The 23,350-nt window shown below is 59.5% G+C and overlaps 1 protein-coding gene across 1 annotated transcript; it reads left to right on the top strand.

Moving 5' to 3' along the window:
• Nucleotides 1–1,245: 1,245 nt before the first annotated feature.
• On the top strand, nt 1,246–22,910 carry LOC123935808 (probable bifunctional dTTP/UTP pyrophosphatase/methyltransferase protein). The gene is made up of 13 exons (XM_045996603.1): nt 1,246–1,435; nt 3,620–3,751; nt 5,178–5,225; nt 5,363–5,427; nt 6,113–6,174; nt 7,131–7,239; nt 8,198–8,594; nt 10,889–11,051; nt 13,262–13,437; nt 15,432–15,549; nt 16,420–16,563; nt 17,424–17,546; nt 21,292–22,910. The coding sequence occupies exons 1-13, from the start codon at nt 1,343–1,345 to the stop codon at nt 21,510–21,512; spliced, it is 1,851 nt and encodes a 616-aa protein (XP_045852559.1). The 5' UTR covers nt 1,246–1,342; the 3' UTR covers nt 21,513–22,910.
• The last annotated feature ends 440 nt before the right edge of the window (nt 22,911–23,350 follow it).

Below are 23,350 nucleotides of genomic sequence, written 5' to 3'. Positions count from 1 at the left end.
ATCCATCCATCCGTATCTATCCATCCTATCCATCCATCTATCTATCTATCTATCATCTATCTAATCTATCATTCATCTATCTATCTATCTATCTATCATCTATCTATCTATCATCTATCTATCTATCTACCTACCTACCTGCCTATCAAGTCTACGATCAGGGTTGTCAAGTAAGGGCTATTCTGTCCGCAGGGGACCCCGCGGCAACGTCTGGAGAGACCTGGGGTGCTCACGACACGAAGGCAAGCCACTGCCATCTAGCGGCGGAAACTGGGCATGCCGCTGGACACCCGGGAGCGCGCAGGTCGCCGGGACAGAAACCAATCATCCCGCCCCCCAAATGTCAGTAGTGCCGAGGCTGAGAAGCCCCCCACAGTTCGCAGGACAGAGCCTCCCTCTGTCTCTCTCCCTATCTACTACCTGTTTACCTGTACGCGGCAGGGCTGTCGACCAGGGGCCATTCTGCAACGCTCCCCGCCCCGGGACCCCCATCTCTGCCCACCGCCTCTCGGGGAACAGCTGTCTCTCAGGGACCCTCACCTCCACGCCCCACTGTGCTCTCGGGGACCCCATGTCCGCACCCTCCGCCCTGTCCCGGGGATCCCCATCTCCGCACCCTCCTTGGTGCCCTGGGGACCCCCATCTCCGCACCCCCTCCACCGCCTCCCGGAGTCACCCCCATCTCCGCACCCCGTGCCGCGCTCTCAGGGACCCTCACCTCCATGCCCCACTGTGCTCTCGGGGACCCCATGTCCTCACCCTCCGCCCTGTCCCGGGGATCCCCATCTCCGCACCCTCCGCGGTGCCCTGGGGACCCCCATCTCCGCACCCGCTCCACCGCCTCCCGGAGACACCCCCATCTCCGCACCCCGTGCCGCGCTCTCAGGGACCCTCACCTCCATGCCCCACTGTGCCCTGGGGGACCCCCATCTCCGCACCCTCCACCGCCTCCCGGAGACACCCCATCTCTGCGCCCGCCCCCCACTGCCCCCAAGGGGTGCCGGGACATCGGGTTCCCGGAGATTGTCCGCAACGACCTCCCCCCCAGCCCCTTGGCGGGCGCAGCTGGTTGTGGGGCGCGGGCCAAGGGGACGCGCAGCCTGGGGTCCGGACCCGGAAGGCAGGGGCGGGGCTTCGGCGGGCGGGGCGGGGAATGGGCGGGGCGTCGAGCGGGCCGGGGCCGCGTTGGGGGCGGGGCCGCCCTGCGTCCGGGGCGAGGCCGCGCTGGGTCGGGGGCGGGGCCGCGCTGGGTCGGGAGCGCGCTGCGCGGGCGGCGGGATCCGGCTGCGGGTCGGGCTGCAGGTCGGGCTGCGGGCCGGGTGCGCGGCGGGGTCGGGGCGCCATGGTGCTGAGCCCGGTCATCGGGAAGCTGCTGCACAAGCGCGTGGTGCTGGCCAGCGCCTCCCCGCGCCGCCGGGAGATCCTCAGCCACGCGGTGAGCGAGCGGCCTGGGCCGGGCCTGGGGCTGGGTGTGCGGCGGGGCTGGGGGCCGGGAGTCTGCTGCCTCCGGGTCTGCGGACCTGCGGGACTGGAGCCGTGCGGAGGAGGGGGGTGGGGGGCCTGGGGCCAGGCGCCTACTGACCAGGGCACCTGGGGGGCCTGGAGCCTGAGGGCCTGGCGATCTGGGACACCTGGGGCCTGGGCGGGGAGGTCTGGTGACCTGGGGCTCTGCTCACTGGGGACCTGGTGATCAAGGGGGTCTGTAGCTGGAGATCTAGTGATCCCGGGACCTGGTGATCTGGGGACCTAGTGATCTGGGGGCCTGGAGCTGGGGACCTGGTGATCCTGGGACCTGGGGACCTGGGGGTCTGGAGCTGGGGATCTGGTGATCCAGGGACCCGGCGATCCGGGGGCCTGGGGTTTCGGGGGTCTGGAGCTGGGGATCTGGTGATCCCCGGGGGGCGCGTCTGGAGCTGGGATCTGGTGGTGATATGGGGACCTGGTGATCCAGGGGGCCTGGAGCTGGGGACCTGGTGATCGGGGGACTGGGGGATCCGGGGGTCTGGAGCTGGGATCTGGTGATCTGGGGCTCTAGTCACTGAGGAACTGGGCCCCGGGACTCTGGTGATCTGGGGGAGTGGGGCACCTGGTGATTGGAGCTCTGGTGACTGGGGCTTTTGGTTCTGCTCTGGAGGCATGGGAGGGGGTTTGGGAAGCCAGAGACCTATTGACCTGGGGACCGGGGGCTTGGGGCAGGGGTCTGGATACCTGCGAGGTGGGGAGGTCGGGGGCAACTGTGGGGGGAGGGATGGAAGGGGGGAGGTCTTGGTAACTGGGGGATCGAGTGATTGGGAGCCTGGTGCCTGGGGGCCTGTTCCCAGGGGCTTGGGGACCAGGAGCCTAGTGAAAGGAAGGGACTGGTGCCAGGGGGTCTGGTGTCCAGGCTCATGGTGACCAGGGACCTGGTGACCCAGGCTGGTGGTCTGGTCACCGGTCCCTGGGGCCAAGGGCCCTGGTAACCCAGGAGGGCCTGGTGCTGGGGGCTTCCTGACCAGACCAGCTGGGCTAGTGCCAGGGGCCCTGGTGACCCTGGGATCCAGTGACTGGGGTCTAGTGACCTGTGGCTCAGGCCAGGAGCTGGGGGCTGCAGCCTGGGGAAAGCGGGACTCTGTGTGACGGGGAGCGGGACTGTGACGGGGAGCAGGGCCCCGCAGACGGGTGTCTTTGTCAGAGCTGTGGAGTACTGATCGTGGGTCCCAGGACTGACGGTAGTGACAGTCTGCATAGTCTGGGAACAGAGTCTTCAGGCCAGGTTGAGCGGCCAAGGACCTATTAGGAACAGAGTCTTCCTGCCAGCCTGAGTGGCCAAGGACCTATTGGCCAGGGGGGTGGGGGCTGCCGGGCCAAGGCCATGTCTGTGCCTGACCTGGGTCCATCCTGGAGCTGGTAGTGGGGGAGGGACAGAGCCCGAGTGGAGGGGACGTGGTCTCCATGGGGACACCCTGTCTGGGGGGCAAGGGTTCTGGAGACAGGAGGAGCGGTTGAAGTAGGTACAGAACAGAAGGCGGCTCACAAGGCGATCCAGGGAAAACAGGGAGTAGGAAGTCGAGGACCAAGGGGGGGCCCTCAGAGAGGTGCGGGGAGGGATGACGGGAGCCTCACTCAGGGGAGCTCTGTCGGGAGGGCACGGCCCAGGGGGCGGGGGAGTTTGACCCTCTGCGTTCGAGGCCCACGTTCCTGTCCCCACAAACTCCGGGTGTCACTGCAGGACCAGCTCCCCACGGGTGATGGCCTTGTCTGTCTGCACGTGTTTGGGGACTGCGGTCAGTCCTCTGTGGCATTTTGTGCAGGTGGATGTTTTCAGCTGTTTGTCCACCGTGGGGATGAAATACCGGCCTCGGACACTCTGGGAGCCCTTTGACCCCACAGAACCTCACAACCCAGTGCCCGAACCAAACCTTCCTGCTGGCTTCTGTGTACTGATGTCTTCCCGGCAGGTCCGCTGGGCCCCAGCCAGCCCCCGCGCCTCCCCAGCCAGCTGGGAGCTGGTGCTAGTCAGCATTTGGCATCTTCCCGGCACGTGGCAAAGGCCACCTCTACTGTAAGTCAGGCGCCCTGCTGCTCTGCGTCCTTGGGTTCTTCCTGCCAACCCTCAAGACTCCGATCTCCCCTTTTCCAGGGTCTCCGGTTCGAGGTGGTTCCTTCCAGGTTCAAAGAGAAGCTTGACAAAGCGTCCTTCCCCACGCCTTATGCCTACGCCACCGAAACAGCCAAGCAGAAGGCCCTGGAGGTGGCCAGAAGGATGCACCAGGCAAGGGGCCCCTGCTCCTGCATCTTGACAGAATTCTCTTGCTGGGAGGGCGGTCTCGGGGTCTCCGTGGACATGCCGTCAATAAATGCCATTTACTGGATCGTATGCAGTTACGGTAGCTCATCTACCAATGAGTATTCCAATGTAACGTGCTCTTACAATTAATGTAACAGTATCTTTGATATAACGAGGTTCATATCCGTCTGTTACTCTGTACCGTGCTGTTGGGATTAACAGAGTGGTATCATTTACCGTAAAAATTTAACATAGCTTGGGGCGCCTGGGTGGCTCAGTGGGTTGAGCCTCTGCTTTCGGCTCAGGTCATGATCCCAGGGTCCTGGGATCGAGGCCCGCATCGGGCTCTCTGCTCAGCGGGGAGCCTGCTTCCCCCTCTCTCTCTCTGCCTGCCTCTCTGTCTACTTGTGATCTCTTTGTCAAATAAATAGATAAAATCTATAAAAAAAAATAACGTAGCTCATCTATTATATGGGCTACTATGTAAAATACTATTACAATTAACATAATAATATCGTTTATAATAAAGAATGAATATAGATTTCCTACTACTTTGTATTACTATATAAGGAATCTTGTGGGTAACGTAACAGCATCCCTCAAAATAAATTAACAGACCTGAACTATTCTTATGTGTTACTATGTAATACACTGTTGCGATGAGTGTAAGAGCATCACTCCCGGTACAGAATTAACGGACCTAAGCTGTTATTATACAAAACTATATGATACATTGTTGCAGTGACTGTGATGTTATTATTTAGGATACAAAATTAACAGACCTGAACTATCGCTGTTACTATATGCTATTACAACGATAACAACAGTATCACTTACGACAAAGAACGAACGTACCTTAGCTATTACTGTACGTTACTATATGATACGCTGTTCGTGACAAAAACAGCATCATTTAGGATACAGAACTAATGTACATTGTTATTGCTAAGTGTTATGATAATATCCTGTTGCAATTAACGTCACATAAACACACGGTACTGAATGCTATAAGAAGTATTGATATAAATAAGCAAGTGTTGATCAATCGATTTTCGACAGTGGAAAAGTTAGTATTTACGTACAAGCTGAGTTCAAGGTTCCATACAGGTCCCCGATGAGCGTGTTCAGCCCCAAGCCTGAATTTTCTACTGGGATTTGTTTTATTGTCCAGTGTATTGTCCAAGTTTCAACTTAACGTTGAGCGGGCCAGAAAACACCGGCTTTGTCCTTAATTCGGGATAGCTTGGGGAGGATTTGGGGTCACGCTCGTGTCCTTGCTGGGGACACTGAGGACACCCACATCTCAGTTTCTGAAGTGAGAGTGGCCTCGTGCCCACCCGTCACTGCACTAGGGTATTTGTGGAAGACGCCGGGGACGCCGTTTCTAAAGCTGGGTTGGGATTTCTTGCAGAAGGACCTTCGGGCCCCCGACGTCGTCATCGGAGCGGATACCATTGTGGTGAGTCCCCCCCTCGGGGCTCCCCGTTCTGGCCTCCAGTTTGGTTCGTGTGTGCTTGGTGACCGAAGTCGCGGTGCGGACAGTGAGATCCAGCTGAGATCTGGATGAGAGTGGATCCCTTCCTGGTTCTCTTGCAGACCATCGGGGGGCTGATTCTGGAGAAGCCGGTGGACAAGCAGGACGCATATAGGATGCTTTCCAGGTGGGTGCAGACGGTCGTCCCCCTGGGAACAGCACTGAGGCAGGTCTGGGGCAGGGCCCCTACGTGGGGCAGGTCAGGGCCTGGCACGGGGTTGGGGCTTAGGGTGGACAGGATAATGCCTGGGTGGGGTCAGGTCCCTGGGTTAGGGTCCTGGGCAGGCTCTGTGCCTGGGGTGGGAATAATGTCCACAGTGGGGTCAGGTCCCCAGGTTAGGGTCCCAGGCAGGGTCTGCACCTGGGGTGGGGATAATGTCCAGGGTGGGGTCAGGTCCCCAGTCTAGGGCCCTGGGCAGGGTCTGCTCCTGGGGCAGAGTTCAGGTTCAGTGGGGTCCGTGCCTGAGGAGGGGTCTCTGCACAGCGTCCCTGGCCACCCTCCTGGCTGTCCGTGTGTCCTGGTCTCTTGCTCTACTTCGGAGTGGTGGTCTCCGCATGCCACCTCCGTGTGCTCGGCTCTCACACGAGCTCAGGCAACAGGCAGATGGGCGGTCAGTCTCCCTCCAGGCCGGGCATGCTCAGCCCCAACCTCAGGGCGTCTCAGCCCCGGGGCCGTACCGTGCGCAGTGCACGGGTGTCTCAGTTTGCTGCGGGACAGCAGATGGACGGGGGCTGAGAGCAGGGTGGCAGAAATGTGCCGCAGAGCACGGCTCTGGCGAGGGGGACACGGTCGTGCCGATTGCGTCTTGCAGGTTGAACGGGAAAGAGCACAGCGTGTTCACGGGCGTCGCCATCGTCCAATGTTGCACCACAGGTACAGCACCTCCCCAGGCCCTGCGCCACTGCGGGCCGAGCGGGGGTCCCTGCAGACCCGTGCCCTCCCTCCTGCCTGCGGAAGTCGGGGCTGCACAGAGGCCTCGGAGCACCTGACAGAGATGGGCTCGCCCGCCCGGTGTGACCCACGCAGGTGCTTCCCTCCAGACCCTCCACTCCGGAAGGCAGGGGGCCGGTTCACGCTGGCCACCCTGAAATCACAGCTGGACAAAGAAGTTCTTTTTTAAAAAGGACTGAAACCCCAAGGATTGTCTGCAAAAGCTGCTTTGCATAATGTGCCCGGCGGGCCATACGGGGGCTTTCCAGCCCCACAGCCAAGACCTCTGGGCCAGCCCCGAAGTTCTATTTCTTTTTTTTTTTTAAAGATTGTATTTATTTGACAGAGAGATGCATTGAGGGAGGGAACACAAGCAGGGGGAGTGGGAGAGGGAGAAGCAGGCTTCCTCTGAGCAGGGAGCCGGATGGAGGGCTCTATCCCAGGACCCTGGGATCAGCTGAGCTGAAGGCTGACGCTTAATGACTGAGCTCCCAGGCGACACCCCACTCCCACCCGGAGGTTCTAGTTCTGCAGGAAAACCCAAGCCCCCAAGCCCCCCCCCTTCAGCTTGCAACGTTGTTCATTCCCCAAAACCCAGGTCTGGGTCTGCAGGTTGCAACTTTTTATCCCCCAAACTCCCTTGTCCGCCCCCCCCCCCCCCCACTGCTCCGGGTCTTGGATTGCAACTTTGTATCCCCCAAACCCCACCCCTGCAGGTTGCAACTTTTTATTCCTGTCTGGTTTTGCTTGCTTGAGTTTGCAACTCCCTTTTTCCTGCCTGAAGCCTCCTCCCGCCCCTGATTAAGAACTCAGAGCCGGGACAGATGTCCCCCAGGTGCCCAGAGCCCAGCGGTGGGGCCCTGAGGCTGCGCACCCTGACCGGCAGCCCTGTGTTGCAGACACCCGGCTGGACATGGAGGTGTCCGAGTTCCACGAGGAGACCACGGTGAAGTTCTCCGAGCTGTCGGAGGAGCTCCTGTGGGAATACATCAACAGCGGGGAGCCCATGTGAGTCCCTCAGACGAGGATACTTATTCCCATGCGTGGGCGGGCCACCCTCATAACAGGATCCCTCCAAACGCCCCACCTCCTGCCACCGTCACCTTGGAGGCTGGGTCTCAATATATGAATTTGGGGTGCGGGGGACACAGACGTCTGGTGCGTGGTCATCGTGTTACTGTCTCGGTTATAACGGGGGCTGGGCTCAGGCAGGCACAGCAGGGACCTGGGTGATGCGCTTGCTGGAGGAACAGCGGGGGTCAGGGGCTGTAGGCAGGGCCTGTGTCAGGATCTCAACTCTCCTGGGCTGGGACAGTGAGTGCGAATCACCCCAAGTGTGAGAAGCAGTCTTGGGCTGCGGTCCGGCAAGCAGGTGAGTACACGGCCGAGCTCACCTGCTCCCGGTTCCATTCCCCCATGGAACGGGGCCGGGTGGGGGACAGGTGCATGAGTACAGATGAGAGGGGACGGTCCCAGTGCTGAGGACGCCCCGAACCGACTCCTCCTGCCATTTTAGGGACCGGGTTCAGGGGAAGCAGACAATGGAGGTAGAATGTGCTAGATGCCAAAGTCTGGGTCCAGGAAAGGGCCTTTGAAGTGCCCTCTTCTGTCCCGATGGAGGTCTCGGCAGAAGCTGCTGGACCAGACATGCAGACATGCCCAAGAGCATGGCCTGGGTCGGGCGTCCTCACTGTACTACCCCTGAGACTACTGCCCCAGGCCTGGTGTGGGAGGCGGTGTCCCCAAGGGACCATCTGGGACACTGTGTCATCGCCCAGGATGGGACTAGACTCGTCCCTGAAGCAGCCCGGGGTGGTCGCTGGGCTCCTGCCCGCCATCCCATCTGATCAGGTGGAGTGAAGCCATCCCCCAGCCACCCGACTTTTGACCCTTGAGACTTTGATTTCTCCTACAACCGCCCCCTCCTCTCCCTGCCGCCCGTCCTGCTTCCTTCCTCCCCGCTCAGGGACAAGGCCGGCGGCTACGGGATCCAGGCGCTGGGCGGCATGCTGGTGGAGCACGTGCGCGGGGACTTCCTCAACGTCGTGGGCTTCCCCCTGAACCGCTTCTGCAAGAAGCTGATGGAGCTGTACTACCCACCCCGCCGCGAGCACCTGCAGCGCGTCAAGCACGACTCCATCCCCCCCGTCGACACCTTCGAGAACCTGAGCGACGTGGAAGGGAGCAGCTCAGACCCCGCTCAGGGCGGTGACGGTGGAGGCCACGGACGGGCAGAGGCAGACGGTGACAGGAGACAGGCTCCGGCTGGCCCGCAGGGAACAGACTCTAACGGTGCAGGGGAGAGCCCGCCCCCGTTCCCAGCGGGCCTTCTAGAACTCATAGACGGCTTTAAAGCATCAAAGGTACCTGTCTGAGTGTCCTGCGGCAGCCGTAACAAATGACTGCGGGTTTAAATGACAAATGACTGCAGACTGCGGGTTTAAAACCCCAGAGTTTCATCCTGTCTCAACTCTGAAGACCAGATCTAAGATCCAGATGGGGCAGGGATGTGGAGATCCAGGCGGGGCAGGGATCCTGAGATTCAGGCGGGGCAGGGATGCGGAGATCCAGGCGGGGCAGGGTTGTACTCCTTCCTGAACCTCTTGGAGAGGGTCCTTCCTGCCTCTTCCAGCTTCTGAGGCTCCAGGCATCCCCAGGCTGGTGGCCGTGTCCCTCCCATCTGTGCCTCTGTCCTCACGTGGCTTCTCCTCTGTATCTGTGTCTCATCTTCTGTCTCTTACAAGGACACCTGTCATTGGATTCAGGGCCACCCTGATCCAGAATGAGCTCCTCCCAGATCCTTCCTTTCATCACCTCTACGAAGACCCTATTTCCAAATAAGATCTCCCTTTTCAGGTTCCAGGGGTCAGGACTTTGGCATATCTTTTTGTCAAGTGTCCCCAGCTGATTTCCTGCCTTCCTGAAATGGCTTGGCAGAGAGTGACTTTGGGGGTCACAGAGGCTGTGACCTGATTTGCTGGGGCTCACACCCTGATGTGTGAGACTTGTGCTCAGGGCTGTGGTGGCCGAGTCCGGTGCCCAGCTGGGCGAGGTGTGTGTGGCTATTTAAAGGTGAGCAGCGGTCTCATGACCCCAGCACAGGGCACACAGGGCATCGCTGACCAGCCTCTCCCCAGCCCAGGACGACGAGGCCAGAATGCTGACCGTGCAGCAGCCTTGGGGTGCCAGCATGCCCCTGGCCGGGTGGACTCTAGCACCAGGTCACCAGCTGCCTAGAGGGACCTGTGACGTCTTTGTACTGTGGCTTTGGGATCCCAGACAGCTGTCCCAGCCAGAGGGTGTCCCAGGCAGTGAGAGAACCTGCAGGCCACTGGGTGCTCGCTGGAGCCAGCTGGTGCCTGTGGCTGTGGCCTCCCCAGTCCTTCCTGCGAGGTCATAGACACTTCCCAGAAACACCCGGGTACCCACGCCACACTGGACGGCATCTGAGGCAGAAGCCCACCGGGTAGTCTCCCGCCACCTCCGTCAGGGACAGGGCTGGCTTGGCCATCACTGCCCTCCATCATCCATGTCCACGCGGCTGTTACATCTCTCCAGCCTTCTGCTGTCCCACTCGGCCGACCTTCCAGCCCTCTGAGCAGTTCTGGGCTTCAGAAGAGCTGGGACGCGGCCCTCCCCGTGCCTGGGCTCTGCAGGGACCACGTCAGTGGCTCTGGGGGTGCTGGGTGGGAGACTGGAGACCACCCCTTCCCACGCTCCGGCCCTGGCCACTTCCCTGGCCTTGTCCGGGGCAGAAGCTCTCCTGATTAGGAGAGGTGGTTGTTCTGTGTTGTACATCAAAATGTCAAGTTTCTCTGCAAAATGATAGTTAAGTGATAGTGCACTGGACCATCACCTGATGGACGTATTCGTGGTCCCAGCATCTCCCTCTTCCTGTCAGTCTACCTACTTATCTACCGTTCATCAAACTATCGTCTGTTATCTATGTATCTATGTACCTGTGATCAAAGATCAATTATCTGCCTGTCTGTCGTCGATCTAGCCGATCTAGTATCTGTCCACCTAGCCACCTCTGTATCTGTCTGCCCGCTTACTACATCGCTGTCTTTCACAAAGATCTCCCAGTGGTCAGGTGAGCCGACCAAGCCGAGGGGCAGGAGGGAGCCTGGGAGCGCGTCACCTCGGCAGGTCCATTACAGTTAGTTCTAGAAGCAGCTCCGAGTTGCGCCCTTGGGAACGTGCATCAGTCGTCACTGATGGTTTTGGCATCACAAGGTGAGGGCAGTGTGAGCGAAGGTTATCGCTGTCACCGGAGGGCATCTGTTCTGAGCTTTGTAGAGACTCTGCACCTGAGGACAGCCCTTTGCCTCCAAATACGGTCACATCCTGAGGTCCTGGGAGTTAGGGCTTCAGCATACAGATCGTGGGGGGAAACACCATTCAGCCTGAAGCCACAACACACTGTTCTTTTTCTCCCATGGCACTGTTTTTCTGCTTGGTATTCACTGATGTGCTTTTGCCTTGTGCAAACCTGGCATCAGCTGGCGCCTAAATCCACTGTTCTCTGGAGGAGGAGTTTCTGTTGGCAATTTAAATACATTTCACAGCTTTGACCTCCATGTTTTGGGTCTACAGGAGTCAAAAGTCCTTGACAAGTCACGGAGTAAGTCTAACTGTAGTTGTTTCTAACGGATAGGCCCTGTTCGTGGCTTGCAAGCTGAATGTGTTTGATGTGCTAAAAGATGACGCCCCACTGAAGGCCGTGGATATTGCAGGCAAAATCGATGCCTCTGTGTGTGGAACTGAACGGCTCCTGGATGTCTGTGTGGCCCTGGGATTGCTGGAGAAGACAGACAGAGGTAAGAGGACATCCAAGGTGTCTTGCTGAGAATCTTTGCAGGTGGAAGTAAGTCACCGAGTGAAGGTGGTTTCTAGGTCAAGACAGGGAGGACGAGACCATCAGAATATGGCTTTTCCCCACATTCTGGGTGAGAAGCAGAGGTTGAAAGAAAGGAGACATGAGTGTGCGTGGGTGTGTGCGTGTGTGTGTTAGGAGAGTGACTTCTCTATGGGCTCTGCTCTCAAATGACCTGTATCAGTAAGCGTTCACCAGAGAAACAAAACCAGTGGTATATATATGTGTGTGCAAAACATAGATACGTGTTTGTTTTTACTTATCTAGACAAATGAGACGAATGGGTGAGTACACCTAGACAGATAATAGCTTGATAATAGAGATAAAACATATCTAGGTAAATAACAGGAGATTTTGATGGATAGACTGATGGATGGATGGATGGATGGAAGGACAGATGGCAAGAAGGAAGGATGGTTGGATGGATGGACAGAAGGCAGGAAAGAAGGAGGGAAGGTGGCATGGAAGAAAGGGTGGATAAATGGATAGGTAGGGAAGTAGATGGATGAATGCATGGGTGGGTAGATGAATGGCTGGATGCATGGAAGGAAGGAAGGGCAGATGGATAGGTAGACAGGTGCATGGATGGGTTAATGGATAGTAGGTAAGTAGGTAGATGGATGAATGGAAGGAGGAATGGATGGATAGGTCAGAAGATGGATGGATGCATGGATGGATGGGTGGATAGGTAGGAAGGTGGATGGATGGGTGGATAGGTAGGTAGATGGATGGGTGGATAGACAGTTGGGTAGATGGACAGGAGAATGGATGTGTGAATGGATAGGTAGGTAGATGGATGGGCGGTTGGGTGGATGGACAGTAGGTAAGTAGGTAGATGGATGAGTGGAAGGAGGGATAGATGGATAGGTCAGAAGATGGATGGATGCATGGATAGATGGATAGGTAGGAGGATGGACGGGTGGACAGATGGACATGTGGGTGACAGTGTTTGCTGAAATGAACCGGACTGTCGAGCATGGCCTCAGAGCAGACGATCCTCCGGATGGTCTCTGTGGAAACCTTGGGAGTGATGGTGGGGGGAGGCGGGGTCGAGGGCCCCGGGCAGGAGAGGCAGCTTCCCTTCCGTGATGAGGAGGAAAGCGGGGTACTGGCAAAGGCCCCAGAACCTGCCCTTTGTACAAAAGTCATACAGATGTGTGAGTACGATTTGGAGCATTGAAAGCAGAACTTTCTCCTCACCCAGATCATTGGAATGATCTTCTCCTCTGTCCAAAATAACGATTGAACTTTGAGAAAGTTCTGGGTGTCCAAACTTCTGATCACCAGGACCTTCTTCCCACATGTTTTCACCGATGCCTTGCAGGGTTCTGCAGGTGAACCCCGTGAACCCACATGAACACAGGGGACACTGCTGCTCTTCCAAAGGCCTCAGAAGAACAACACTGAGGTGTTAAAATCGATTCAGTGCTGTTCTTTATTTCTGATGATTTCGGCCAGTGCGACCTTCCACGGAGAGATAGGGTCTCCCCCACCAACACCTGTATCCCGTCTCCCATTCTCCAGATTCAGGTGTCCCGAACGGGCTCCTGCGGGCCAGGTCTTACAGACAGCCCGGCTGGGCATGAAGAGGGTGGAGACAGGAAGAGCATCACCAGCAGTCCAGGCTCTCCAGAGAATCAGAACCGGTGGTCTGTAGATATGCAGATGTATAGCAAGGAAATGGCTCCTCCAGCTGTGCTAGTGGGGTGGTTGAAAATCAGTACACAGTGGCCCTGAAGTCTTGAGGCAGAATTCCTTCCTCCTCAGCAAAACGTCATCCCTGGCCTGGACACCTTCAACTGATTAGATGCGGCCCACCTGCGTTGCCCAAGTTCGTCTGTACTTATAGACGTCAAAACACTCCACAGCAGCGTCCCTCCTGGCATCACACCTAAGAACTGGGGACCGTGGCCCAGCCAAGTGACCATCCTAGAGGGTTTGGGGACATCACCCCTGGGAATGTCCACCTGCTTGGTTAACACAGGCGTCCACCTGCATGCTGGGTCTGGGCTGTTTCCCCATGGAGCCGCTCCTGAGCGGGTGCCCTGTGCCCCAGTCAGGCAGGTGAGCTTTGTGCCCCCATGTCAAGACCCCCGCTGTGGGGTCCGTTGCGGCGTCCCCGCTAGGAGCCCCCACAATGCCTTGTCACGTCAGGTTACCGCAACACGGAGCTGGCGGACGTGCACCTGGCGTCGGACAGCGAGTATTCCCTGCACGGCTTGGTCATGCACAACAACGACCACTTTTGGAACCTCTTCACGGACCTGGAGCTCGCCGTGCGGGAGGGAGCCAGCGCGGCTTTTGGGAGGAAGCCGGAAGAGCCCATTCAGGTACCGTGACTCGGAACGTTAGTTGTCATATCGTGGGCGTATCTTCCAAAAGGACCGACGACGGGTGCAGAACCCTTGTCCTGCCAGTGGGTTAACAGGGACCTGTTAGAAAACCACAAACGTTGGCTTGCGGGACCTCAGGAGCCGTGCGGGGAGGCCGCGGCTGGCTGGGGTGGGCGGGGGCCGGGCAGGGAGATGGGGGCCAGGTGGTCCCGTGACCACCAGGGCCAGGCGGTGCCTGAGAAGAGACAATGCTTGTAGGACCGGACTTGGGCCTGCACGGAATTAACACACCATGTTTCCTTCTTGTGGTTAAATCGGAGGGACCCTGTCATTCGAGCTCATGGTCTGCAGAGCCTTCTACCGTGTCTCTCCCTTGTTCCCCTCTCCCCTTCCAGAATGCTTTGGGGGGCTTGGGGTGCAGCATTGGCTGAGGGTAGACACCTGTGGCACTGACCCGGGCTGTCTGCGGGATGCAGAACTGACCGTGAGAACACGGGACCTGTACCCAGCCTGGGCGACAGGGACGGAGACAGACAGTCTCGGGAGGGCGCAGACCGGGGGCTTACGGACAACAGACCTTTCCTTCTGGTACAGTACACAGTGGCCCTGAAGTCTTGAGGCAGAATTCCTTCTTGCTCAGCAAAACATCATCCCTGCTGGTGACACCTTCAACTGATTAGATGCGACCCACCCACGTTGCCCATGGTCGCCTGTACTTATAGATGTCAAAACACTTCACAGCAACGTCCCTCCTGGCGTTGAACCTAAGAACCGGGGAGGTAGCGTCCAAGGTCAAGGCGCCTGCGGAGTCATGGTCTCTTGGCTCATACTTGACTGTCTTCTCTCTGGGTCCTCACGGGGTGGCAGGGGCAGGGGTCTTGGCACCCTCATGACCCCATCTCTCCTGCTAGATGCCCGCCTCCAAACGCCATCCCCGTGGGGGTTAGGCTTTGACATGGCAAGGGGGGGGTAGTCAGACTTAGCAGAGAGACCCACAGTCAGGTGGAGACGGAGAAGCCACAGACGGGGCTCCCTGGGAACAGAGTGGGGCAGGGGTGAAGTCGGGAGGAAGGGAGGGACCCCTGTGAGGTGGGCTGGCTCGCGTGGGCTCCCTGTGGCCCCGTCTGTCCCTGTGGGATCGGAGACACGTCCTGCACCTCCCCACTGTGGCCCACCCGGCAGCGCTGGGGGCTCCAGGAGGCACCCTGCCCCCCCACAGGCCACCTTCCCCAACAGGGGGACCCCATCCTGCCTCCCGCCCTGCCGAGGCCCCGACCCCACGGGGACCCAACAGGGGAGCTGGGTGAGAGGCCGTGGTCTGACTTGTGCTCAGACAGTCAGCAGCACGGGGCCGGCTGCAGGGCCACTGGGGGACCCCACCCTGTACCCCTCCTGCTGTTGTCCACGGAGACCCTTTGTGGGGGTCTGGGGCCTCCAGGGTGACCGTCCCCGATGACTGACTTCAGATTTTGAGACGGGGGCATCTGTTAGGATGGGAAAGGGGGATTCCAGTACTGCCGGACCCCCAACCCACAGCCACAGCACTGGCTGGACAAGGCCCTGCCCCCACCAGACCCCCCCTCAGTCTGCTTCTGCCCCACCTAACCCCAACCTGCCCCACCTGCCCCACCAGCCCCTCCCCCACAGCTGTGCCTCCCAGGACCCTCCTGCCCCTCCCCTGCTGGCTCTGCACCACCCATCCCCTCCCAACACCCTCTGCTGTACCCAACCCCCTCCCTGCCCAGCTCTGCCCTGAAGGAACCCCCCACCCAGGCCTCACTGTGTCCCCCCAACCCCCTCCCGACCCAGCTCTGCCCCACTGGTCCCCCTTCCTGGCCCAGCTCCCCCACCAGACCCTTTCCCCGGTGCAGCTCTGCCCGAATGCTCCCCGCCTGAGCTCCCACCTGCAGAAACGCCTGGTAGCCCCCAGCCAGAGTGCAGGAGCTCCCCGGGCCCCCATGGCGGCTCTCCTCAACCCCGTTCTCTTCCAGAGCAAGCGCAAGAAGCTGCAGTTCATGACGGCCATGCACGGCCTCACCATGCTGGCGGCACGCCAGGTTGCCACCGCCTTCGACCTGTCCCGGTTCGCCTCCGCCTGTGACCTGGGAGGTGCGTAGCGCACCCCCTGCCTGTCCCCACCAGGAATCGGGGGCAGAGGACTCTGTGCATTTCTTGTGTGGAGTCATGCCCACCTCGTTTGCTATTAAGATGTCCAAGATGCATCTACCTCTTGAGGAAGCATCTGAGGCCTGAATCCGGCTATGGCGGGAGCTGGGGCTGGGGCTGGGGCAGAAGTTCCCAAGTGCTAGGAGGCTCTAGCGATGGGCAAGGACCCCCACAGAAGTTATAGGGCCCTTTCTGGTGGCTGCTGAATGGTGGGGAGAGGATCGCAGACCCCATCTGCCCCCATCCCATCAGGTCTAATTGTGCCTCATACACTTTCCACCCCATCCCAACCCACTCCCTAGCCCAGGGACAGCACCCGGGACGAGCAGATGCCTGCCTAAGGGGTCCAGTGGGATTGGGGTCCCAGGGGGAGCCCGGAGGTACCAGCTTTCATTTCCCTGTCAGCTGCATACCTTTCTTCCTGCTGGCCTAGAGTGTCTGCTGGGGCACCAGCCATCACATCTACCGTCTTGCACCAAAAAGGAGATAAGGTGCAGCCCCTTCCCGCCCCCCCACCCTGGCACAGCTGGGCTCTGCTCTCCCTCCATGAGTCCGTGCCCACCCCTGCTCATTGGTGCTGGACCAGCACCGGCTCTCGCACCAGCAAGTGAGGTCCTGACCTTGAGAGGGTGCGAGGCTTACGTGAGACCACACAGATCTCTGCCGACGGGCTGGCTTGCTTTCCCGGTGCTGACCTCAGTCTGTGTGCTCAGGCATCGTTTTGGTTTTACCAAGGTTGAATTTGGGAGACGGGCGAGGGTTTCATCAGCGCCGGTGGGTCGGGTCACAAAGTCTGTGTTTGCATTCCCGCAGGCTGCACAGGTGCCCTGGCCCGAGCGCTCACCCAGGAGTACCCGCGTCTGAAGGTGACCGTGTTTGACCTCCCGGAGGTCATCGAGCACATCCCGTGTTTTCAGCCCGAAGGACGGCGGTCGGACCGGATCAGCTTCATGCCAGGTAGATGCGTCTGGGTCTTTGCCGTGAGCCAGTGTTCGGCAGGTCTCATTTGTTTGTACAGAGGCGGGTGCGTGTCAGCGTGTGTGACCGTGTCTGGGTGTGCATGTGTGTGTGTGTGCGTGTGTGCTGTGTCTGTGTGCACGCAAATTCGTGTGTTGTCTCTGCATGTGTGTGTGGTCTGCGTGTGTGTGCACTCGTGTTTGTTGTGTGTGTCTGCATATACAAGCCTGTTGTCTGTCTGGATGCAAACGTGTGCCTGTGTATATGTCTCTGTTTGTGTGCCTGGGCGTGCATAGACCCATGCGTGTGTTGTCTGCGTGTCCGTGCAGTTGTGTATGTGTCTCTGCGCGGATCTCTGTATTGTCTGTGTGTGTGTGCGTATGGGTCTCTGTGTGTGCGCACCCATGTGCATCTCCAAATCCTGCAAACGGGAGCGTGAGTGGCAGTAGGATTGGAAGCCATCGCGGCGGGAGGGCAGGTGGGATGTGGAATGGCAGACGTGAGCACGTCCAGGTGTCTACAACCCACCAAAACCCCAAAAGCAAGTTCCACAAAAGCTGGAGCTGGAAGGCCTTGAGTTCGACGTGAGGGAGAACTCCCAGGAGGGGCAGCCATCGATGTGGGGGCAGCTGGAAATGAAACCGTTCCCGCCGCGGATCTTGGGAACACCCAGATCCAGGACAGACGAGCCCAGGGCTCCGGCCCTGTAGGTTGTGGGGTTCGGGACACAGTTCTCCCCCCACAAGCAGTCTCCTTTCTACTCCAGCAGCTCTGGGGAGCGGCACAACCCCCGTGTCCATCAGGGGCAGGACCCGGTCTGCCATCCCTGACGGGCTCCTGACATCTTGTTGTCACACCAGGTGACTTCTTCAAGGACGACCTCCCGGAGGCAGACCTGTACATCCTTTCCAGAATTCTGCACGAGTGGCCGGACGACAAAGTCTGCGAGTTGCTGAGCCGCGTCTCGGGCCGCTGTAAGCCGGGTGAGTCTGGGCCGCGACCGGGTCCTTCTTGCAAACGTAAACACCATTTCCACTGACAAAGAAACAAAGACGTGGATAGAGAACCATGTCCCTGGCGCCGTGCTTGATCCACAAGGGGGTGGAGGGAGGTTTGGGGACGTCTCCCTGGATCCCCTCGTCTGGGCCCCATAAAGCCAGTGACGGCATCTGTGGTCTGAGGTCCCAGAGTCTCCTGGATGCTCCCCGGCCGTGTCCCTCTGTGGATGCAGGCCGTGGCTTCTCTGATTGCTGTCCTGGGCGCTCCTTGTCCCCCTCACCATGTCCAACCACTCAGGGCCGTCATGGCCCATCAGGCCACAAACGGGGCCACGCCCAGCTCCCGGGTCCCCTTCCCAGGCCCTCGAGGTCCCCAGTCCCTCAAAGCACAGCCCTCCCTCCCTTGTCCTGTGCCTGATCCGCTTAGGGAAGAAAAACAATATAGGAACTCACGGGTCCTTCCGCTCCACGGCGGCCGGGAAACGCCCCACGTGTTTGAGCTCCTCTTTCGCACCCAAAGAAAGCAAAGGTGAAGTGCAACAAGGTATGTGTGGATAGATAGAGAGAGAGACGGCTTTGTTGCAAGGAATCAATTCATGTGATCGTGTAGCCTGGGACGTCCAACGCCTGCACGGTGGACCAGGCCGCCGGAGACCCGGGGACAGGCTCACGCTGAGGCTCAAGTCTGCACACAGTCGGGAGGCAGAATTCCCTCTTCCTGCAGGAGGAGAGTCTCTTTTCTTTCGAGACCGTCAACTGATTAGACAAGGCCCACCCACACGGTGCAGCACCCTGCTTCTGCGGACCGAACCGTGAATCTCATCCCCAAGAACCTTCACAGAAACCCCCGGAATGATGCTCAGCTAGCATTCTCGATGTCTCCCGTCCACCTTCTCCAGGGCGTCCCTCCACGTGCTGGCCGCTCTGGGTACCCCCCACGCCCATCCTCCAGAGCAGAGTCGGTGAAGCATGGAGGGTCTCCTAGGTCCACGCGGTGCCCCCACACCGCACAGGCGAGCAGGCATCCAGGCTCAGGTCCTGATCTCAGGGTCCTGGGATCGAGCCCCGCATCGGGCTCTCTGCTCAGCGGGGAGTCTGCTTCCTCCTCTCTCTCTGCCTGCCTCTCTGCCTACTTGTGATCTCTGTGTCCAATAAATAAATAAAATCTTTATAAAAAAGAAGAAAAAAAAAAGCAGTAGGGACGGTGAATTACCAGTTCACAGCTATAGACAGAAAGTCCCACCGGCCTTTGTGGACCCAAAACGCTGAGTCTCCCACCCCCTTACCTGCCGTTCCGAGGAGGCTCCTGGAGACGTTCTGGAGTGAAGTACACACAGACGCCCAGGAGCGGGACACGACGGTGCTCCCACCTCGGGACAACGCTGAGGGGCCCCAGGTGACGGTCCAGGCGGGGACGATGAGTGGGGAGAGGCCCGTGGGCCAGACTCGCAGAGACCCGGACACAGGTGAGGGACGTCACACGTCGGAGGGTTTGGAAACAGTATTGCTACGTGTTGACCACTCTCCCGGAACATCTGGGCCCGGGAGCATTTGGGGACATGTCAACAAGCGCCGCAGAGAAAATGAAGCAACTGCTTTTATTTATTTATTTTTTTAAAGATTTTTATTTATTCATTTGACAGACAGAGATCACAAGTAGGCAGAGAGGCAGGCAGAGAGAGGAAGGGAAGCAGGCTCCCCGCCGAGCAGAGAGCCCGATGCGGGGCTCGATCCCAGGACCCTGGGACCCTGGGATCATGACCTGAGCTGAAGGCAGAGGCTTTAACCCACTGAGCCACCCAGACGCCCCGAAGCAACTGCTTTTAAATGAGCCAAGTCCGGTGCCCAGAAAGGCGGCGTCATTTGGGCATCCTTGGTGGACCGTGCAGCTGGATGACTTGTGCAACCTGCCCGCCCTCGCCCCGCTCCGAGGTCGTGTCCACTTGGAACATGTGAACCGGATCTTGTTTGGAAACGGTCTTTGCAGAGTAACGAAAGGAAGGATCTGAGATGAGCTCATCCTGGGTCAGGGTGGTCCTGAATGCAATGACAGGGGTCCTTGTAAGAGACAAAAGAGGAGAGACAGATGCAGGGAGAAGACACGGGAAGATGGAGGCAGAGATGGGAAGGACGTGGCCACCACCCCTGGGATGCCTGGAGCTCCAGAAGCTGGAAGAGGCAGGAAGGACCCTTCCCCGGAGCCTTGGGAGGGAGCTTGGCCCTGCCCCGCCTGGATCTCCGCAGCCCTGCCCCGCCTGGGTCTGAGACTCTGGCTTCCAGAGCTTGAAGAGAATAAATAACCAGCCTGTGGTCATCTGTTGCCGCAGCCACAGGACACGCATGCTGTCCGGGAGAGGCAGGCATTCCCGCGGCCATCCCCATGTCACATGGACAGTCGGGCTGCTCTGCGTGGAGAGCGTGGCCCTGGGAGGACGGGTTTCCACCTGTCTCTTCCCTGCAGCGTTCCCAAGCCCTGGAACGGAGCCCAGCCCAGAGCGGATGTCCTCAAAGCTGCGAACGAAACAATCGTAAAAGTGTGGTGACTGACCGCTGGGCGAATGAATCTTCACCTGCCCGGGGAGACAGGCTAGACGGAGAGCTTACACTGTGCGGGGTTGGCTGCGGGCGCGGGGGGCATGCCTGGGTGCACCGAGGCTTCTCCCCCACCCCCTGGAAGGCCGCCATCCCGCCCGGTTGTTAGCTTGAACTTGGCCTTGAGAGAGACGACCTTACAACACAGGCCCTGGCAGCCGCTAGGAACCGGGAGTTCCCGTCCACCCCCAGAGCTGGGGGTTTGGTGGTTCGCAGCACCCGGGGCCGAGTGGGGGGTCCTGGGGGCCGCAGGACTGAGCGGAAAGTGCCCGGTTTAACCTGAGTCTTCTGGAGCCTTTAGCATTAGTCGCATGTGTGCGTTTCTCTGAGAAACACCAAGATTCATACGCTAGAGAAATGTTCCGATCCCGGTTCTGTTAGCCTGCGTTCGCTTGCATGCCTGGAGCCAGCAGGAGAAGACGCCGCAGAATTGTCCCGGCGGCGGCCACCGCTGGGCCCTTCCTCTCCCCTCTGCCCCTGGCCTGTGGATCTCAGCAGGAAGGACAATGACCACAAAAGGCAAACAGGAACCACTTCCTGCCGGGCTCCTGTGCGTCCCCAGGGAGCTGAGTTCCGGCAGCTTGGTTTCTCCGTCCTTCATGAACGCCGTTGCACGGAGAGACGCGGACAGACGTGTATGGGGCGCACACACACACACACACACACACACACACTTTGTTCTTGAAGTTCTCATGCTTTGTGCATCAATAATGCAATCGTTCCTGGGTCTGGCGGGGCTGGTCCTAGCCGTGTCCCAAAGCAGGTGCCCGTCCCGCTTGCTCATGGGATTTCCAGGGTGAACGCGTGCTCCCTGCTGGGACCACCGCACCCTGCACCCAGTGTTTCTGGCTTGTGTCCCCACACGGTGAACCCTCAGGGGAGCCCTGGGCTGCGTCTGGGTGCCCTGAGCCCCCGTCCAGCCTGGCCCGTGAGACCCCTCCCTATCTGTGTGTTCTCCCCTCCGTGTCTCTCTGTCTATGTCTGTCCCCCTGCGGTTCTGGTTCCCCAGGCCGGTGGGCAGTGTCCTCAGCCTCCCTGCAAGTCAACCCGAGCTCCCGTCCCGCTCGAGACTGGCCACCCCCGCAGGGCTCCCCGCTGAAATCTTGCGTGTGACTCTAGTTGACTGTGTCCTTTGCAGGCGGTGGCATCTTGGTGGCTGAGAAGGTCCTGGGGGACAAGCCAGCGGCGCGGGGCAGCCTGCCGGCGTCCTTGAACCTGCTGGTGCGGACCCAGGGGACGGAGCGCGGCCTTCCTGAGTACCGGGGGCTGCTGGAGCGCCACGGCTTCCGGGACGTGCGGCGCGCACACGCGGGGGACAGGCTGGACGTGATGCTGGGCACCAGAGCCTCGCCACCCTGAGGCCCCCGGCACGAGACGCTGCTCTCCCAGGAGGCCGACGGGCGTCCCCGTCCCCAGCGTCGGCCGGCAGGTACCACAGAACCGACAGCATCTCGCCAGCTGTGAACCGCACCGATGAAGGCAGCAAAATGCACCTGCTCCAAGCTCGTCTGTGGGTCCCGAGATGGGGCAGGCCGTGCCCGGAGGTGGGCAGCACCAGCCAGGTGCTCGCCCGAGGCCCTGTCCGCCCCAGGACCTGCCCACATGGCTGCCTCTGCAGCAGGTGTCAGCCTTGGGCTGCCGCGTCCTTCACGCCTGTTCTAAACATGTTCGTCCGTGTGACTCCCGGCCGCTCGGCACCGCGAGATGCCTGCCATGTGCCGGGTTCCTGGGGCGCCCCGTCCCCTACCCTCTCCCCCCGGATGCTGGGAGCAGGGCCGCGTCCTCCCCCCATGGCCTTGCCCAGCTCACGTCTTTAAGAAGCTGGTTACCCCCGCGGGCCGCCGTCGATCCGGGCAAGAGGACGGCGTCCATCCCGCATCCCCAGCCGACCGATTTCTCGCGCACGTCTCTCGTGTACGTTCCCTGAGTTACGCCGTTGTCTGAAAGAGGGCAGGTGCGTCTCTGTTCTCTCGCGTGGGGCACCAGCAAACGCGTACGACCCGCGAGCCGTCTGTCGGTTGACATCGCGGGATGATTCGAGAAACGGCCCGGCCGGTCAGACGGGGCCGTGTTCGGCGAGGCCAGCTTGGCGGCGTTCTCTGCCTGTGCTTGCCGGCCAACGGCCACCTTCCGGGGCGCCTGGCGGGCTCAGTCGGCCGAGCGCTCCGCTCTTGGTTTGGACTCAGCTCGCCACCTCAGGGTGGTGGGATGGAGCCTGGTGTCTGGCTCTGTGCTCAGCGGGGAGTCTGTTGGGATCCTGTCCCTCCCGTCCCCCCCATGCACCGGCGCTCTCTCTGTCGCTCCCAAATAAATCTTTTTAAGAAATGCTAACAACAGGGGCACCCAGGGGGCCCCGTCGGTGAAGCATCTGCCTTCAGCTCCGGTCATGATCCTGCGGTCCTGGGATCGGGTCCCGCGTCGGGCTCCCTGCCCCACACACCGTCTGCTTCTCCCTCAGTCCTGTACGGGCGCTGTCCGCCTCTCTCTGTGTCAAATAAGTGAATAAAGTCTTTTTTAAAAAAATGAATATTGAAACGTAAGAAGAGAAGAAATAAACCACTGTACAGCCGTCATAGAAAATCCATGCAGATCACTGCTCCCTGTAGAGGAAGCTGTTTTCTAGAACCGAGCGTTGTGTGCCTTTTCTGTGCAGTTCTGTAGGCTGTACTTACAGTGCAAATTCTACACATTGTGTATTTTCTGTGTACGGATCCGTTCCACGCAGACATAAATGCATACTTCTGGTTGAAGTCTGAATTTTTTTTTTTTTTCAGTCACACGGTGTGTGTCTCCGTAGGAGGCCGGACTGGGAGAAGGAAATGAGACGCTGATCTAAGGGGCTGTGCAGTGCTCCGGGGTGCCCGCGGCTGCCCTGTGCAAAGAACAAAGGTTAAAGGCTCAAGGCTCCTCTGTCCCCTGGCCCTGGGCTAGTGCTGGGCAGAGGTGCTCCTCCCCCTGGGTCGCATCCTCCACCCCACACAGTCCCCACACCCACTGGCCGGTGCTCACATCCGCCATGGACTAGCCCCAGCAGGGGGGAGCCGGGTGATACTGACATGGTCACCTTGGTCCACGCCGGTCACGTCCTTCCCCAGTTGGGAAAACAGGGCGTTTCCTGCAGGACCTTTTGTATTAGGTGGAAAGCTGAGGCCTCTGCAGTGGGTGTTCCCGTACACCTGTTCCCCGGCCGGCTGGGC

Source organism: Meles meles, chromosome Y (genome assembly GCF_922984935.1).
Source record: "Meles meles chromosome Y, mMelMel3.1 paternal haplotype, whole genome shotgun sequence".
Taxonomy (NCBI): domain Eukaryota; kingdom Metazoa; phylum Chordata; class Mammalia; order Carnivora; family Mustelidae; genus Meles; species Meles meles.
This window is presented reverse-complemented; position numbering and strand designations above follow the sequence as displayed.

Bases quoted from the DNA above. Each gene is read 5' to 3' on its own strand.
- LOC123935808 (XM_045996603.1), top strand. From the start codon at position 1,343: ATGGTGCTGAGCCCGGTCATCGGGAAGCTGCTGCACAAGCGCGTGGTG. The intron at 1,436-3,619 runs GTGAGCGAGCGG...CCCCTTTTCCAG, and splicing joins GGGAGATCCTCAGCCACGCG to GGTCTCCGGTTCGAGGTGGT. The intron at 16,564-17,423 runs GTAGATGCGTCT...TTGTCACACCAG, and splicing joins CCGGATCAGCTTCATGCCAG to GTGACTTCTTCAAGGACGAC.